This window comes from Protopterus annectens, chromosome 13.part0 (genome assembly GCF_019279795.1).
Source record: "Protopterus annectens isolate FY-2018-M chromosome 13.part0, PAN1.0, whole genome shotgun sequence".
Taxonomy (NCBI): domain Eukaryota; kingdom Metazoa; phylum Chordata; order Ceratodontiformes; family Protopteridae; genus Protopterus; species Protopterus annectens.
Genome location: NC_056747.1, coordinates 211,369,614 through 211,389,280, shown reverse-complemented (window position 1 = coordinate 211,389,280; position 19,667 = coordinate 211,369,614). Strand labels below are relative to the sequence as shown.

The 19,667-nt window shown below is 39.5% G+C and overlaps 1 protein-coding gene across 1 annotated transcript in view; it reads left to right on the top strand.

Moving 5' to 3' along the window:
- The window catches only part of LOC122787160 (nuclear factor interleukin-3-regulated protein-like), a 134,773-nt gene extending 115,372 nt beyond the window's left edge, over positions 1–19,401 (top strand). The window contains exon 2 of the mRNA XM_044053736.1: positions 16,939–19,401. Coding sequence (XP_043909671.1) covers positions 17,582–18,559 — 978 coding nt within the window. The 5' untranslated portion in view covers positions 16,939–17,581 and the 3' untranslated portion in view covers positions 18,560–19,401. The remainder of the gene's footprint in view (positions 1–16,938) is intronic.
- The last annotated feature ends 266 nt before the right edge of the window (positions 19,402–19,667 follow it).

Genomic DNA, 19,667 nt, shown 5'->3' with positions numbered 1-19,667 from the left:
TATGCATTTCTGAAGAAGATGGAAGTTTAACTGACCGAAACAGTCTTCATGAAGACTGGCACACCTTGCATCTAACCCAGAGAATTTTCTAATGCTAAGTCTAAAGCCCCTCACCCTTATGTTTAGCTAGAAAGATATAAAGCCACTCTAAAGGCCCCTTATAATGCTCTAATACAAGGTAACCTGATAATATAAACAGTACATTTCTAAAAGTAGCTCCCATTTAACATTACACTGAACAGTGTCTTTGCTAAATATATTAAGAGTATGATCAGAGGATTTTAATTGACATGTAATAATTCTACTCAGACTCTGTATAAATTTATTGATTGATATCTCTAGTACCTTGCCAGACTGTGAGTCAGCTTTAGATTTTACTAAACAATTAGTAATTGCTTTAAAATAGGTATAACTGTATCACATATGCTTATTAAACTGCCTGTGTAACAAGTGAAAAGGTTCAGTTGTTTTGATTACCGGCAGTATTGGTAATTCCTTCCTGCACATAAGTGTCGATGATGTTTCACAACCTTATATACTCTTACTCATTTGGTACTGTTTGTGGATATATAAGGGACAGCAATGTTTTTGTTCTACTGTTGCAGGTGTGTGTCTGTGTATGTACTATGTGAATATGCCAGCCTTTAAAGGCTGTTGCAAGCAGTCCCATTTTTGGCATCTGTTTGATGTAAATGCATTTCTTAAAAGTTGCTGAGCTGTTGCAGATGTAAATTGTCCACCTGTGTCAACAATACAGCCTTGTGATGAATAGCTGTTAGAGTTTGAAGGCTGAGAGTCCCATGGACTGATCTTCATGGAATTTGACTCATGCAGATGAGAAAGTGCAGCCTTGAGAATTCAGAAAAATGTAGGCTGCATCAGGGAATCTGGGTTTATATGTTCACAAGCACTGATATGCTGCAACATATTGGCTTGGCTTGACCATCTGTTTCAGGTTTGTCATCACCCAACATCAAATTTACATAAAAAACTGAAAACTTCTCTAAACATGGATTCAGATTGTCCTGTGCTGGTCTTGCCCCAGATTGCAAGTTATTTATGACAGTCTGGTTATTTGCCTAGGCTACCAATTAAAAAAAAAATAGAGGGAGAGAGAGAGAGAGAGAGAGGATCATCTTCAATAGTTGTGTCATTCGACTTTTCCCGGTTAGCGGTTGCTACAGTGGAACTCCAGTCTGCTAATGATTGGCAGTGGATTTTTACGGTTCCGAGTTGCCAGCCCAACACCCAACCTTCAAAGAAGGCACACCCATGCACCTACCTGCATGTTTTTAATGTCACTCGGACACGGGGAGGACATGCAGACTCCACACACAAGGCGCTCCAGCCGAGAATCGAACGGGAGAATCTCTTGCTGTGAGGCGACAACGCTAATCGCTGTGGCCCTCACCTTCAATACAGATCCAAATAAAAGCAGCAAAAACACTTTAACAAGAAGGTACTTTGGTTTTATACAGTAGCTGTCATTAGTCATCTTAGAAATAAATAGGATATAATGCAGTGCAAAATGAATACAAACAAACTCTAAGAAATGGTGAGCAGCAAGCTAACATGCAAGGAAAAACAAAGAATAATGGCATATTTAGAAAATGTAAAGTACTTCAAATTAAGATGTAATGAGTGGTGCACAGCAGACATATTTGCAGTGATAGCAGAGAATAGACAGGATGCAAAAGTATTATTAAAAATAAGTCATGAAAACATGACAGAACTACTGACTGATTTTATGTAGAACAATTAGAACAAAGAAAAGGATGTACTGGACTCGTTAAACAAGAAACGGTGAATGTATTAATTACTTATCTCAGAGCTCAAAAAAATGTGCTGCAAGTTTTTTTTTTTCGTAGCATTGGTCTTAACTGAGCCAAAAATAATACTGATACTAAAGAGAAGATGTAGAGTTATTTTTTGAGAGTTATACAATTGTTGGAAAGTAACCCCAAATAGAAATTATTGCATGTTCTTGGAATTAATTGTTTGCATACATCTCCACATACTGGTAGGGATGTGACAGATCTTAAGCATGTTGAACCATGCATTTCTTCATTGCAGGTACTGTGTATGCATTGCTATGTGATACTTTCTGTTGTAGTCATAACCCCAATAACCAATATATGAAAATTGTTTACTAAAATGCTGTTTGTAAAAGGGGCACCATAAACGTCTGGGGTGCGGGGCTAAGTGGGATGGCAGCCAGTCCCAACTTAACAAACAGTATTACAAAACATATAATTTTCATCAAGTATAAATGCTTAAATTACTACTGATTTCTAAACACACAAAGAAATAGGCATTTTTAAGTAGATTGGATGTCCAGCCAGTTTACAAAGCTTTGGGCTCCTCCTTCATGCACTTGTACATCTGCCCGTACTAAGAAAGTTTGCACTAGAGCCATGAAAAAAATTCCTCTTTTCTGCCATAAGTACACTTAAGTAGACATTTCATCAGCTGAGGATCGTGAGTTTTGATGGTCAACTTCACCAACAATATTGGATGGATAAGTATCCCTATCAAGCTGCCTTCTTTTTTGTTTAGAAAAGTATATTCAATATTTATTTTACATTTGTTTACTTTGAAAGTCTGACTGGACACGGGTCCTTTTCCAGCGGAGGGTCCTATTACAGGTATATTGTTACCATAAAAAAGTATAGAGAGAGTAGCAGTTAGACATCTTAGCAGATTACAAACATTACAAAATACCACATTGATGGCAGATAAGTTACATAATGTTGAAGAATACAATTTTTTTTTTTACACGGAAGAAGTCCCATTATACATAATTGCGCTTCAGATACAAAAGTAAAGAGGATTATTAGCTACAGATGTAGTTATTAATTGCTGTTAGATTAAACTAAAATAATGGGTGGTAGTATATCTAGGAACTACTCTGCGGTGATGGTGCTGCGTTAGCGTTGTCACCTCACAGTAAGATGTCTTGTTCGAATCTCAGCTAGAGCGTCTTCTGTGTGGAGGCATGCGTGAATGGGCATACCTTCGTTGAAGGTTGTGCATTAGAGCTGGCAACTAGGCATGTAAAAATCTACTGCCAATCATTAGCAGATTGGAGTTCCGCTCTGGTGATCCCTAACCAGGAAAAGCCAAAAGACACAACAAAAAGTATATCTAGGTACTAGGCGAGACCTAGCCAGGGGAGTGACAAGTGCATAGCCAGGTGTCCACAAGGTGCAACTTGAGCAGCTTTTTGAATTGTGAGATAGAGCTGTTGGAAATAATTGGGGTTGGCCGTTTATTCCATATTTTAGGGGTGGAGTTAGTGAAGAGAGATTTCCCAACTATGTTGTTGGCTTGGTGGTATAAAGAAGGTGTTAGTTACTGGAGCAAAGAGATCAGGTAGTATATGGCTGAATGAGATTATGGAGAACAAGGGGTTTTATCAGGTTGGTGGAGAATTTTGTGGGCCAAGGTTAGTTGATTAAAGTGTAGAAGCTGGGGGAGTTCAAGCCACTTTAGCTGTTTAAGTGTTGTATGTATCTTATTTATCTTAGGGAAGGTAAATGTTTGTGTGGTTGTCAAGGGCTCTTGCTACTCTGTTTGTTTTTTGTTTGTTTGTTTGTTTGTTTGTTTGTTTGTTTGTTTAGAGGTTCAACACAGTATTAGGTCCTGTCAGATTTGCATTTTATTTACCCCATTACATTAAGGAATAGGCAGAAATCTTTACAGCTGTTTCTGTGGAATAAGGGCATTAAATAGTTCACTAGCTAGACCATGGCATCTGAATATCTTTCAGTAGACTTCCCTTCTCAGAGGGAAAGGAAAGACCTGTTAAAAGAAGTATCCAATGAATTCTGGGCTTAACCCACTGTTCTGTGGTCTGGGTCTGACATCTCTGCTGAAGGCTCTCTTGGTGTCCTCAGATTGTAACTGTATTTCTCCGGGTTCTTCTTGCATGTTCCCTAAAAAGGGTGCTATCACTGTGGATTTAAACACATCCATTCAGACCGTGCATTAGGCTATGGCCAAGAAGAGGGAAACTAGGATTAATATGAGGATGAGGAAGCATTCATCAGGTATTAGTGAGATCTTCGACAGATTTAAGATCTTTGGAAGACCCTCCAAAAACCATAAGGATGGAGACTCCTAAAAAGATGACTCAAAAGACAAAACATTTGTCAGCTCCTCCTACTCTGCACTACCCAGAAATCACTCTCAGGAAGACAGGCATAATGTTGCCCAAGGTCTGTTTAAGGCAAGCTAGTCCCTTTAAACTTTGATTCCAATTTCTACAAAAGTTAAGAGAAAGAGATTCCCCTCTTCCTCAGATGAAGATGTCATTTCCGAATCAGATATTGAAAGATTGGACTACACCTCTCAGTTAATCTCTCTTACCCCTTGTAAGTAAGAATCAGAAGATATCCCCTCCTCCAGCTTTCACAACAAGGGGATTTCTTTCAGTGATTCAGTTTCAGAAATGAAGGAATTATTTAAATGAGAGGATAGATAAGTGTCAGAATCCAATAATCCATCTATTTCATCAATTTCTGTTAGGTTTATTGTCCCAGAGTGTAATAGAACCAATGCCTCTCTCCTAGATGGGTAAAAGTTTTTATTCCAGTATATTTTTGCTCCCTAGGAAGGAAGGAAGAAAGGTGGATAGAGACTAATTTTTGAAACTTTCAAAATGAAACACCTTTGTTTTGGTTCGAATATTCAAGATGATCAATTTTTTTACAGACTTTTTCACCTTTTGTTACCCAGTGGTTTTCTACCAAACTTGCATTTAAACAATGCCGGTTCTCACATCTCAATCCGCAAAATGCACAGGCTTTACTTAAGATTGTTTGCTTGTGGTTACACTTGTAGTTTACATCTTTGCCTTTTGATCTTTCCACTGCCCCAAGAGTTTTCACAAAGTGCATAACCCCAGGCATAGCCTTTTTCAGACTTCAGGGCATCCATATTTTTCCATATTTGGATGATTGCCTTATCTCAACTCTGTCATTCCAAGGCACTTTAGCTGTTCCTCAGTGCACCATAAGTCTTTTCAGCAGTCTGGGATACAAGCAAAATCTGAAGAAAAAAAACTTAGTTGAACCACTCTCAAGAAGGAAGTATTTCTAATGTGCCTGTTGGACAACTCCCTATCCATTACATGTCTTCCTCCAGGAAAAGGGCTCACTTAATGAGTTTGTCTCATCAAAGCATGACCACTGAAATGTGGTTTCTCAAAATTCAGTTTTTTATCTTTCTGTCCGTCCTAATGATCCCATTTATCAGCTTATACATGAGGGGAATGCAGTGGTGTCTCAGATCAGTCTGACTTAATTCACTTCATCCCTTCTCATATAGGTTTATAGGTTGGTACTAGGCAATTGGCCCTAGGGCCTATATAAGCCTAGCCAAACGGTACCCTGGCTTTTGCCAACTAAGAAAATTATTTTCATGTGCCCCTGTTGAGCAGAGCCACAGAAGTGATCCCTGGGGTTTATTTCCTATCTCCCATCCAATCATCAAGATTTTTATTAAAGAGTGCTTATGAGGAGCTTTGTTAGATATAGATAGGTAGTTTGTTCCAGAGTATGGGAAGTCTCTGGGACAGGAATCTATCCCTCCAGCATATTCTGTTTATTGTGGTGACAAGGTTTAGGTCCCTAGAGCATGTAGCTTGGAGGGATTGGGATTTCTTTAAGTGGAACATGTCCAACAGCTCTGGGTTTGACATAGCTTTGTATGTTAGGCAGAGATCACCTCTGAGTAGGCGATATGCAACAAAGTAAACCTGGAGTTTTTTGAGAGTGCCTGTGAAGGACATCTGTTTGAGGCTGGTAATCCTCTTTGTGAGGTATTTCTGCGGCCTTTCCAGTTGTTGTAGATGTCTTTGTGAGGTACACACCAAAAGGGACGTTGTACTGCATAATGGGTCTAATGAGTGAAGAGTAGAGGCGAACAATGACCTCTTTTTTTCCTGGATGAGAAACCTTTTGTGATGAGGTGGGACATGTAGAAGGATTTCCTGACTACTGTGGTGATGTGATTATCAAAGGAGAGACTACTGTCCACCTGTGTCCCAAGGTCTCTTATCACACTTTCAGTGTTAAGTAGACTACTGCCTATGTGGCAGTTCATGGGCACAGAGGTTTTACCAAAAGTGATGACAATGCACTTTTTGGCACTGAGCTTGAGACCATGGCTCTGACACCAGGCATCTGTCTCAGTGAGGCCCTTTTGTAGGATGTCCACATCATTAGGAGTTTTGATTATGGCTCCTAGTTTGCAGTCATCTGTGAACTTGATTAGCCAAAGACCTTTTTTGTTAGCCTGTACTTCAGAGAAGTAGATACCAAACAGGAGAGGACCCAGGACTGAACCCTGTGGTACTCCACTTGGCACTGGTCTGAAGTTTGATTTGGAGTCTGCTAATTTCACAGTGTAGGTTCTGTCAGCGAGCCAGTTGGCAACCCATATTGTGACATAGGGATTTATACCTAGTTTAGTGAGTTTATCTATAATTCCAGAATGGGGGATGGTGTTGAAAGCCTTGGAAAGCTCAAGATAGGCTGTGTGAATCACCTTACCCTCATCTACGGCTTTGGTGACCGCTTCAAAAAAGTCTATCAGGTTTAGGAGACAAACCCGAACTGGGTGAGGTGCAGAGTTTGGAGATTACCAATGTCATTGTTTATAAGTTCCATGATGATACATTCCATAGCCTTGCAGACCAGACTATTCAGGCTAATGGGGCAGTAGTTCCCGCGGTCCATGGTGGCTCCCCCTTTGTGGAGTGTATAGCCGTCACTGTGTGGCATTCAGTGGGCACAAAGCCTGAGGTGAGGCTGTTACTGAACATGGTACTTAGTGGGGTGCCAGTTCATTCTGTAGTTCATGTAGAACGCAGCCTGGAATGTTGTCAGGTCCCATAGATGATGTGTTCTTGACTTTGTAGAGTGTTTTTTACCTGTGCAGCCATGATTACAGGAACTTTGCATTCTTCTGGTATAGAGATGGTCTCTTTTGGGGATGAGAGGGGGGTAAAGTTAGCACTCAACCTATCTGCCAAGATGTTGGTAATATCAGTTGGTTCTGTATATTTAGTGCCATTGTGCTATAACTCAGAGCAGATCTGAGTGTTGCCATTGAGATTCTTGACATAGCTATAGAATGCTTTGTGGTTGTCTTTAGAATCAGTGGTGATTTTGTTTCCCTAACTAGCTTTGGAGGATTTTATGAGGGATCTCAGCTTCTTACTGAGGCTGATCAGGGGGTTCCTCTAATCATGGGATTTTACTCTTTTTTGCAACAGCTTCTTTCTTCTGTTGTTGTAGAGTTTGTTTATGGCAGGGGACCACCAGATTGGCTTACTTTTGTTGGAGGATAGCATCTTGGTTTTGTTAGGGAATGCACGATCCATGCACTTAAGTGCTTATAAAGTGAATTTGTGTAGGATTCAGCAGTTGTACCTCTATTGTCTGTCAGCATGGGTTTCGTGAAGTTTGCCACTTCTGTCTTAAGAAGCATGAAGTTGGCTTTGGAGAAATTTTTTACTGTGGTTTCCCTAATGGGGGGTGGGATGTGGATGTCTAGGGTAATTAGCTTGTGGTCAGATCTGACCAACAAGGAATTGAATTCTGGTGTGGAATACCCATTGCCCATGTTGGTAATGACCAGGTCTAGGATATTGCTGCCCCTGGTGGGAGTGTGGATAAGTTGATCCAAGGAATTGATGAATTCCAGAAAATGTGTGGCACAAGAGATGGTACATGAGTAGTTTTCCCAGTTAATGGTGGGGTAGTTGAAATCACCCATTATTAGGATGCTAGGTTGTACCCTAATATTTTCCACTGTATCAAGAAATGAGGAGTGGGAATCCTGGGGCATGGTGAGGGATCTGTAGCAAGCTAAAATTTGGATTGCGGTCTTGCCCAGAGTTAGTTGCACTTGGATAATCTCGGATGCTGAGCAACTAGCCTAGAGGTGTGGATATCCCTAATGAATATGGCCATGCCTCCGCCTTTAGTGATTCAGTCAAGGTTAGCTGGCTGAAAGGTGTGGTATGAATTATAGCCTGGTACTGCAGGGGTGCTCACCGGAGCCTTGAACCAAGTCCCTCTCACTGCACAGATGTCGATGTTCTCCATTTTAAGGAGTGCCTCAAGTGAGTGCATTTTGAGGTTTAGACTTCTAGCATTGAGTAGCATTACCCTCAGATTTTGCTTGCTTGTACCTTTTACGGTGGTGAATTTGTCATTTGAACCTTGCCTAAAAAAGGCACTATAGGGGTGGCAAGAGCTTTAGCCAATATCCGGAATCCCAAGGGTGACAGGTGCAGGCCATCTCTGGCAAGGCATCGTGGTTTGTCGATCATGTCATCCCAGGTAGACAGATACTGGATCCCCTTAGAATGACACCAGAAGCTTAGTCAATTGTTGAAGTCAATCATTTTGTCCTTGTACTGTGGTATAATTCTGGGTGATGGCAGGATGCTACTCAGGGTTAGGGTCATACCTGCCTGGACTACAAGATTGGACAGCTCCTCCATGTCTTTTCATGTAGTCCAGGGAGGTATGTCTCAGATCATTTACACCAATATGGACAATGACAAAGTCATATTTGTACTTGTTTTGGAGTGACCTGAGTGCATGCATTATGTGATGGATCCTGGCACCTGACAGGCAGCTGACAGTAACTTTCTCCTTGCTTAGCCTGGTGAGTGGAACATCAGTATGCCTGACTATAGAGTCACCTATGACTAGAGTGTTGGTTACGTTGTTATGCCTTATGGACTGTGTTTGAGTGGCACACTGAGTTTGTGAGCTTTTTGTCATTTGGGTTGTGTTGGGGGGTGGAGGTTGCTTGCGTTTCTGTTTTGGAAGTCCCTGTTGCTTGGGTAGATTTTTATTGAGAGCCTCCGTGAATGTAGGTGTGTGTTTTGTGTTTCTTTGCGAGTGTTTTGGTGTTGTAGGTTTTGAGGGACTATGTGATGAGTGTGGTGTGGTGCAAGTGTTTACTTTCTCCTCTTGACTGTCTAGTCCAGTCTTTGGTGAAGAGAGCTTTGCTTCCAGTTTGGCTATATAAGTGCATCTCTCACAGGTTGCAGTTGTGGATGGTAGGAGGAGAGGGTTGGCTGTATACATGAGGCAATTGCTGCATTGTCCCAAGATGCGCAGATTTATGAGATAGACAGGAAAAAACACTGAGAGCTGACACTTAGACATGCCTGGATAGGTGCTTATTTAAGTACTTAAAGCTGTTTTCCTCTAGACAAGTGAGGAAAGTTGAGTGCTGTAGTAATTTGTAGCTTATGTAGTGCTTACGATGAGTTCTGAAGAAGTGCTGAGCTCAAAGAAAGAGATTTCAGTGCTAAAACTAAAAAACTGGCTAGTTCTAAGAAACAAAATTAAGTTAGAAGGCTTCCCTCCAACACAGAAAGGCTTAGGGGCTCAGAAACTTACAAACAGTCCTGGATACAGCAAATCTGTATCTGGACTAGACTGCTTACAGGAAAGGCAGGAAACAAGCTTAGGAATTTTTTTTCTTAGAATCCATTGCTCAGTTCATTAGGAAGGAACACCTAGGCTGGGCCAATCAGGTCTGTACAATGTAGGCCTTCCATTTCCTTCCCCTCTTTCTCCTTAGTCAGTTACAAGACATGCTTTACATTTTGGAATGGTGAGCCAGTGTCCCAAGGCATCATGGCTCAGTGCATGTTTGAACTTCATGTCAGGAACAAGCATGTAACTCTCAAGGAGATGAGGGCCCTAATAAAAGTTAGCTATCAAAGTCTTAAATCAGCAGGGAATCCCTGGATTGTTTTAGTGATAACACAACAGCACAGTGATGTGGTATCTACACAAGTAAGGGGGAACAAAGTCATATGTTCTGTGCAGACCTGCCATGATTACCTGGGACCTTGAAACATGGAACATCCGTACTTTTTAGACTAACATATATTCCATCAGAACAGAACACAGTGGCAGGCATTTTGAGGTCTTCCAATACATTAACTGTGAGGAACTTCTAAAGTAGATCTGTTTATCTCATTTCTCATCAGACAACTAAAGCAGTTCATTATACAACACCTTGTAAAAAGACATGGAAAACAGATGAATGTTCTTTCCCAATGACAGAAAAGTTTTCCTATGCCTTTTCCACTTTCATTTAATATTCACAGTTCTTCTTAAATCAAGACAAGACTTGCCAAAGATTCTTCTACTAACCCCCTTTGGCCAAGACAATATCTGTTCTCCATTCTCATATCTGTTCAAGGGCAGTTACCAAAAACTTTCTCAAAGTCTAGAACAACTCACACAGGACAAGTGATCCTTACTGTAGCCCAGCATTAAAAATCTCCACCTAACAGTTTGGGGGATAAAATTTTGATCACATTTGCTCAACCTTTTTTTCTCAGAATATGCAGCAGGCTAGAAAATCAGATGCTAGGAAATGAAAAATCAAAAATAGAGAAAATTTTCTAGCTGCTGCCATAAAAAATAGACCTATCCCATATATAGGCCCCTCTGGTTCTTCAATAGATTTGTGAATTTCTTACTTCTGGCTTAAGTACATATCTATAAAGGTAAATTTTGGACATTTATGTTATTGGATTTATTTATTCATTGCTTTTGCTTGCTTGGATGGTCTGAGTGGGCATTCAGACCCATTTTCAGCAGAGGCCCGTGGAGAAAAGCTCCATTAGAGTTACAAAAAATTGCAAACAATTTACAGAGGAGAAAGAATCATTTTCTCCACTATAGAAATGGCATTTATAATCATCCAGTGGGTAATACAATCAAGACATGTCAATACAGTTTGATTTCTGAAGGAGTGTTAAACAATAACAAACAGGTTGCATTTATATATACAGCAATATACAAATTTATTTTACAAAGGAGTAGTGAAAAGCAGTTTACACTTATAAATAGGCTTTATTTACATTTACAGGATAGGGTAGGAGAGTTGGAAAGTTAGGCGTTGGTGAGAGACAGAGAGAGAGAGAGAGTCAGTCAGGGTGTTAACAACAACAGAGCCAGGAGAATTCTAGATGGTGTTTTAGGTTGTGCTTTAAGCTAAATGCACAGCTGTCCTACTTTATTGGGATAGGCAGAGAGTTCCACTGTCTGGTGACATGGAGGAGTATAGTGAGTCTCCAGCTGTATTATGGGATTTGGAAGTTATTAGTAGGCTTTGATTACGAGTACCAGTAAGAGTGAAAGGGAAGGTCTACAAGAGGGTAGTGAGACCAGCTATGTTATATGGGTTGGAGACAGTGGCATTGTCAAAAAGGCAGGAGTCAGAGCTTGACATGGCAGAGTTGAAGATGTTAAGATTTGCACTGGGTGTGACAAGGATGGACAGGATTAGGAATAAGTATATTAGAGGGTCAGCCCAGGTTGGAAGGCTTGGAGACAACACCAGAGAGGCCAGATTACACTGGTTTGGACATGTGCTGAGGAGGGATGCAGAGTATATTGGGAAAAAGGTGCTAAGGATGAAGCTGCCAGGTAACAGGAAAAGAGGGAGGCCTAAGATAAGGTTTATGGATGTGGTGAGAAAGGACATGCAGGTGGTTGGTGTGACAGAGCAAGATGCAGAGGACAGGAAGAAATGGAAACAGTTGATCTGCTGTGGCGACCCCTAACGGGAGCAGCTGGAAGAAGAAGTAGGCTTTCATTACCCAAGCGAAAGCAATGTGTTAGGGAGTAGTGCTTGAGAATGTATTGTAGAGAATGGCATGTGTGTGTTTTGTGTATTATTTTGTGGCAGTTTGAAGATGATTGAGCTTCTTTAGTGTTAGGCAGTGGTGCATACAGCAAGATGCATTAGCTGAAAACGTGACTGTTCAGTTAAAGCATGCCTCTAATTTATTTAGTAGGGTAGCTTGAAGTGGGATCTGCACCTTTGGATTACCCCTTCCCCTTTTTATTCTTTTTTATCTCAAGTTATACTATTTTTGAAAGATGTTTTGCATATTAGGCCACCAAACAAACAACATTGCTCTGGGCTCTTAATTTTGTTTTGGAGAAGTTATCCTTTCTGCTTGTAACCCTGCAGCTTGTGCTTCTTTCAGATGTCTAACTTGTAAGTTCACTTTACTTATTACGCTGACTTTAGCTGAATGGGTATCTAGGGTTGCCACCTTTCTACTGTGCCATTTCCTGACAAACAAGCCCCGCCCCATGCACAATCAAGCCACACCCATTCATTTTAATAGCCACACCCCTTTACTCCACCCTTCAGCATAATCACGGTGATGACAGACTAGAAAGACAGATCTACAGTCCAAGCATCTTATACAAATCATGTAATCATATATTCACTGTAACATCAAATGAGCTAAGCTTTGGTATAGACGGTATACCCTAGAAAACACAGATAAAAGGTAAACAGTTGTGATGACAAACTAGACAAAAAAGCTACATTTAAGCCTCACTATACTACGAAGACTGTACACCCTAGAAAGACACCCTAGGAAGAAACACAGGTCAAGGTAAACATCACGGTGATGACAGACTAGAAAGACAGAGCTACAGTCCAAGCATCTTATACAAATCATGTAATCATATATTCACTGTAACATCAAATGAGCTAAGCTTTGGTATAGACGGTATACCCTAGAAAACACAGATAAAAGGTAAACAGTTGTGATGACAAACTAGACAAAAAAGCTACATTTAAGCCTCACTATACTATGAAGACTGTACACCCTAGAAAGACACCCTAGGAAGAAACACAGGTCAAGGTAAACATCACGGTGATGACAGACTAGAAAGACAGATCTACAGTCCAAGCATCTTATACAAATCATGAAGTCATTATACATTCACTGCAACCAAGTCCAAAACCAGATTAGAAACTGTTCTAGTTAATCACCACATGTTGAACATCTAGATAGTTACACACATCTTGTCACCATCAATGAATGAGATAGTGCCAGCACAGCTAGTGAATTAATATAAATTTAATATTTAAAAATTCACTAGTAGCTGTGCTGGCAATATTTCATTCCCCTTGTCACACTAATCTTTGAAAATCTACCTTAATTCCAAAGAATCCATTAAAAAAAAATCCACTTACCTCCAGAAAAATCAGCAGCAGGGCTACTAAAACAAGCTCTCAGCAGCAGAACAGAACAGGCAGCTAAAGGGCCAGCAAGCAGGGGAACACACCACCACCCAGTCCACAGCACTTCTCCTCCAGCAAGCAAGGCAAGCAGCAGGGCTAAGGCAATCCTTCCAGGCAGCAGGGCTTCCAGGCAGGCAGGGCTTCCAGGCAGGGCTTCCAAGCAGGCAGGGCTTCCAGGCAGGGCTTCCAAGCAGGCAGGGCTTCCAGGCAGGCAGGGCTTCCAGGCAGCAGGCAATCCACTGAAGACGATGTCCAAGGCTCCAAGCAAGAATTTCAGATCTTAAGCAGCACCCTTTGTACTACAAAAGTAAAAGGTAAAAACTTATGCTGAAGCACCGCTTTATATTCTTAAATTTTCGCGGGCTTTGCAGGGCTTTTACTACTAACTCTACGTGTTGATTGGCTGCTTGCTGCACAAGCCTCGTCTGCAGCAAGCAGCCAATCAACGAGAGTCCAAGACGGGTCAAGGGAATTTTTTTTTTTTTTTTTTTTTAATACGCGCTGACGAGCCTGACGCTATTTCCGGACTACGATTACAAGAACCGGAGAACCGGAGTGCCCTACTGATTTCCGGGCACTCCGGAAAAAAAACGGAGAGGTGGCAACGCTATGGGTATCTGAACACCTGCCTGTCTGTCTACGTATCCTTTCTTGATATTCTACAGTGACAAAGTGAGTGTTAGAACCAATCCTTTTATGCAAAAGGCTGTTTTTTTTTGTTTATTTTGAAGCAGACTATTCATTTCTCTCTGCTTTATATGGAACCCAAAAGAGGGTTCAAATTACTCATGTTCCTTAGATGTCCAAAAACAATTGAGATTTTATGTGGATAAGAATAAGAATTTTTGAAAGTCTAAGCAATGTTTGTGTACTTCAAAAGAAAAAAGAAACGGCGGTTTCTAAACAAACTAGAAGGTAGTCTCAGGTTATCAAATTTCATTACACTCACTACAGAAAAGCTCCCCTTAGAAAGTCAAAGCTTAGTCTACTAGACCTGCGGCTACATTTGAGGCTTTTTGGAAACAAGTAAGAAACTAGGCACATCCTAACGGTGGCTACTTGATCTTCTGTACGCACCTTTAATAAGCCCTACAAACTTGGTTCAGCATACAGGCCTGGAGCTAGATTTGCCAAAAATAAAACTATCATCCTTTAAGGACTTCTAGACTCTGATCCGTCAACATCTAGCCTTCCTTCCTATGCTTTGGTAATCTTCCCATATAGTTATGTCTTCCATAAACCTTGTTAATCTTTCCATATAGGTAAGGCTACTGCAACACCAATATCATGAAAAGCATTCCACTGTTTTGTAAGTTAACTTACTATGACAGTTGATGTTTAGATGACTGCAGCAAAATTAGCACCTTCCCTTTTTTCCAGCTCTTTCCTTGGCCTGGGAGGGGTATTTTACTTATCTTTGTCCTCCTAATATGACAATCTCTGCTGGTTTTAACCGAAATGTATTAGAACAACAAACTTCAGCCTTCTCTTTGGCAAAGAATGAGTTTTTTCAAGTTAGTATGTCTCTCTTCACAGCAGCGCATACTCCTATGGTAAGAGCAGATGTGCAATAGGCAAAGAAAAAAACAAAGCTTTGTAGACTGTACATATGACCAGTTCTTGACAGGATACATCCAACATTGTTACGGCTACTGCAACAGTGATCTATTCAAACATCTACTGTAACTCCAAATTAGCTTATACAACTGCACAACACTAATTATATTAAATCACCCTAAAGCAGTTAACTAATTACTTATGCCACAATCCTGTGGCAGACTGCAGATTGATGGTACAATCATGCAGTTGATGTAGCAGTGTCCAGTATTCTTAACCTTTATTGGGGCAGCTATGCAGTTTCTGTATTTTCTCTGCAGACTTTACAAGACAATACATCTCTCGATTATGTGATACCTTCTAATTTCATAATTTCCTTTCACTAGTCATGCATTAATCTGCCTCTTTTTATCATAGACCGGCTCATTGCTAAGCTGGTTTTAGGCACAAAATTTTGTTCTGCTAATGACCAGGGTTTGAGTAGAGACCTTAGTCTAATAAGACAGCACAGAGTGATCAAACAGAAAGGCCAGAACTCTCAATGACTTTCCAAAAGGTGGTTAAGGGAGTGACCCACTGCCATGTTGCAGCTTTACCATTCCGTGGTGAGGCTAAGAGAAGTGCTCGTTTACCTTTTCCTGATATTACAGCTAATCTTGGTGCACCTTGCACTACACATAAACTACTTCATGAATATGTAAATTACGTCATGAATATATTAACTCCCAACTTGAAACTGAAGTACATATTCCAATCAATAATGTAGAAAGACTTTTTTTTAAATAACATTAATAGTTAGGCTGACTAATGAAGTAGTAGGCTGTATAGTGCAATTCTTTTACAGGATTCTGATCCTCTGTTATGTGGTAGAAAAAAATCTATATATACTTGTAATGTATGTAATCATTTGGATGTGTGTGTGTGTGAGAGAGAGAGAGAGAGAGAGAGAGAGATTTTTCTTGGTGTATCTCTCTCTCTCTCTCTCTGTGTATCTCTATCAGTCTATATCTATTTATCTATCTATATATAGGTCAAAGTCTTCATTATTTCAGTATATATAGAGCATAATTTCTTCTTTCTTCCCTGCATTCCATTTCAGGTGTTGTGCATCTTAGATCCGAAAAAAAAAGTAACACTGACTGAAACATGTTCTGCCAATAGGCACCTACACAGTAACACAGGCACTTAAATTCCTGAAACTCCTTGGTAAAAATATTTAGTAAGGCTGAAGTCTGTAGATGCAGAGTCAAATAAAAGATATTTATTAATATGCATATTGCATTCATCAGGTAAATTGAGTTTTTCTCTGAACAAAAATCAACTAACCGACATTTTTATGTGACTACTATCTCCTGTTCTGTTAAATTCTATCTAGTCTCTTCACTAATTTTGTGCCACTTTAAGCCATAGTCCTATATTAAAACACTGGCATAGCAATCTACCCTTCCTTGCCACACAGAAAACTGTACCCTCCCTCCATCTTTTATACCAATTGCCCTTCTGCCTCTCTGTTTAACTCTGCTTGCTGTTACCCCCTTTCACCCTTTCTCATCTACCTCATTTCATCCCCATTTATATGATGAGCAGTATTTCCACTGTGCTGTTTGCCCCCAGCATTGGTCTATCTCTCTGTTAGCCACTGTTCTCATCTGTGCTCCTCCTTATACTGGTAACTAGTTGCAGGTATAAATTGTTTCATTACACTCCTAGATGTGTGCTGACTTGACTATGCCAGCTTGCATTAGCTGTGACATCCATCATGCTGACCAGCTGTGCTACTGTAACACTTTTCATACAATATTACATTATAGCACCATTTATCCAGTTACTAGTACTTTTCTCTTTCCTTATGAGGTCCTTTCCTTGGTATTCAGGTGCTGAAATTTGCCTCCTCTAATCAGGCAAAAATTAATGAGTTTGTGTAGTAACCTCCTCAAATGTTAAAACAGCACAGACATGCAACACTTTTTTTTTTGTGAATTCTGGCCAAAGATTGACAGTAGTAGTTATGACAGACTCACACATACACGCACGCATACACACACCCTCCTTTCCACCAAAACAGAGTTTAAAATGTAGTTGTCCCAGCGCTTGCCACAATAGTCTAGAAAGAAACTTGCAACCTTTATGTCAATAGTTAGTATGATATTTTTACTTTTATATAATATAACTCATCTATGAAAATGTTATTGATATAGAACTTTCTTCTTTCCATTTACATACTAAATGTACTTTATATATGAAAATGTTTACATACCGTTCTTTCTCTTTCCATATACATAGGATTGAGGAGCAACACTCACTGTTCAACAGAAACGTTTGATGCCTGCGGGGGAAAAAAGATGAGCATAAAGACAGAAGACTGCAGTTTTTAATTGCTGAATAGAAACACTAATGAAAGACACAGAAAAACAATCATTCAAATGAAGCCAATATGGGCAATGCAATTATTTTCCACAAAGATTTTTCACATGAAAGATTTTAGTATATGAACTTGTGCATATCCCATTATATGCAAATGTCTGAATTAACACGTAGTCTTTAACATGAACTAATAGACCTATACCAGAATATGAAAATGTTGTGATTTAATGGTATGTACAGATAGCCTTTGCAACCTTCAAGATTCATCCCTTAGCCAGCGTTTTATTTTGCCTTTGAAAAAATTGACTAATAAACATGAGTAAAGGCTTTCATTCTTAAAAATGTGAAGGCAGATATTTTTTTTCACAAAGCAGAAAAATATAGAACTGCAACTTTTTCTACAATACTTTGTACATTTAAAGTGTTACAATACAAATGTACAAACATAAAAGTACAGTTGAGGCTTGAAAAAGTAAAAGGATGTAAGATAAAATAAGAATAGTTGAAATGTGTGACATTATATCATAGTCTACATAATTTAAGCTGGCCGTTTTTCTTTATAATGGATGGCATATTTGTCTCTATGCCTACAAGCAGTCAGTCTGAAGTACAGCCTCTGAAAACCCACCTTATTAAAACAAAGGTGAGTCTAAACTCCAGAAGAAAGAGAGAATTCATGCCGGATGAAAAGAAGGATGCCATGTATTGGGAGAAAAGGAGAAAAAATAATGAGGCAGCAAAGCGATCTAGGGAAAAACGGCGCCTAAATGACTTTGTGGTAGAAAGGAAGCTTTTTGCACTTAATGAAGAAAACACATATCTTAGAGCTGAGCTCTTATCTCTAAAACTCAGGTATGGATTGATTACTGCTTCAGCCTATACTCAGCAAGCACAGGCCTTACAAAGCTCTTTCAGTACATACTACATTGATGAAAAGTCTCACAGCAGTGATTCTTTGCATCAGGAGTGGGAATCTTCGGTCATGAAGGATCATCATTGTCTCAACAGGATGAAGATTCCTTTCCTTGTCTCTTCAGATGACTCTGCCAGTTCTGCCTTCAAAGAGGTCTCAAGTCCTCGAAAATGCTTTTGCCCTGATACTGGTCTTGACTCAAGAAACAAACAGCTTGATATTTGCTGTAATGTGCCTCCTGTCCTGTCACAAAGACAGGAGCCCACATATCGATCAGTGTATTCCAGTTACCTTGACTATGCGTACATGGACAAATATTCCTTCTGCTATCCATCTTTGTATGATACCCGACTACCTATCAGTTCTAACTTAGTAGAGAGGGAAACCAAGAGTGAGAAATCAACGTCAGATGAAGAAGAAGAACAAAAGGTACCCAAAATCTCACCAGTTCTATCATACAATGTTGCAAGACTTTCTCAAGAACACGCAAGAAGGCATTCTGCTTTACCTCACAAACTGAGAATTAAGGCAAAAGCATTAAAATCCAAAGAAGACCACGCGAATGATTCAGATATTGAAATAATAGACCAAACAACTGATGATATAATCCATCATCAAAGGACTTAGAAAAATGTGAAAAATTTATTGTGCGTGAAAAATGACTATTTTCTTACTTTTTTATTAGATTGTATATATTTATATCTCGAACAATAGCTTTCCATAACCATTTTTTTCCTTAAATCAGCTGATGTGCCTCTTAGTTGTGATGCTGGATAGTTTACAGAATTATATTTGCTGAATTTTATTTCTCTTTCCTAGAAATGCTTTGCATTCATTTACTTGGTCAACAGGAAAACCAACATGTTGAGCAGTTACATTTTGAAAAATAACTATTCTGACTCAGACATGCGAACTCATTAAAATGATTTATTGACTTTGAACTCAGGTTCATTACATTTGTATAACTAAAGTATTTTGTTTAATTAGCAAGAACATGCAACTGGTATTTTGTCTAGTGTTAATAAAAAAAGGTACAAACCAATATCCACTCAGTGGTGTCACAATCAAGTGTTTGATAAATGTGAGTTTTTGTCAGCTGTATATTTTCAAATGTAGTTACTGCCATCAAATTATGCATTTATGCTGACAGGCAGAGACCACAGAATTGATTTATTAAGTCAAGGGAAAGGCATACAGAAGACAGAGGGACTGATCGTGGAGAAGAGCAACTCTGGGTGACTCCCCCAGAGGAAGGATTAGGGCAAATTAACTGCTCCACTTGTTCAGAGGGGACTTGTATTAAGTCTGGGATTACAGGATGCCAAATTAAGGTTCACCAATTAAAAACTAGTCAGTCACTTTATTGTGACCAACTCACTTTTCAACAAAGTGTTTTTTTTTTTTTTGTATGTTTCATAGACTTGTATGGAACCATTTAAATCAACCACTTAATTATGATAGAAGAGATGATATTTAAAAGTACTTAAGAGCTAACAGATTTTGGTAATTTATATTATGATCATCTTGTATTAGCTAGCCTTGTATACATAGTCCAATACAGTTTACAGCTTCATTATTAAAAACTTCCTTTCTACGATAAGAATCTGCAGTGTGTTATTGAATAGTCCTGAACTGCTCCTTTTTAATCATATCATTTCTTGCTTCCTGTGGACTACTTACAGTGATTATATCATCATTATTAAAATCCTGTCACTACATTACTGCAGAGATTAAT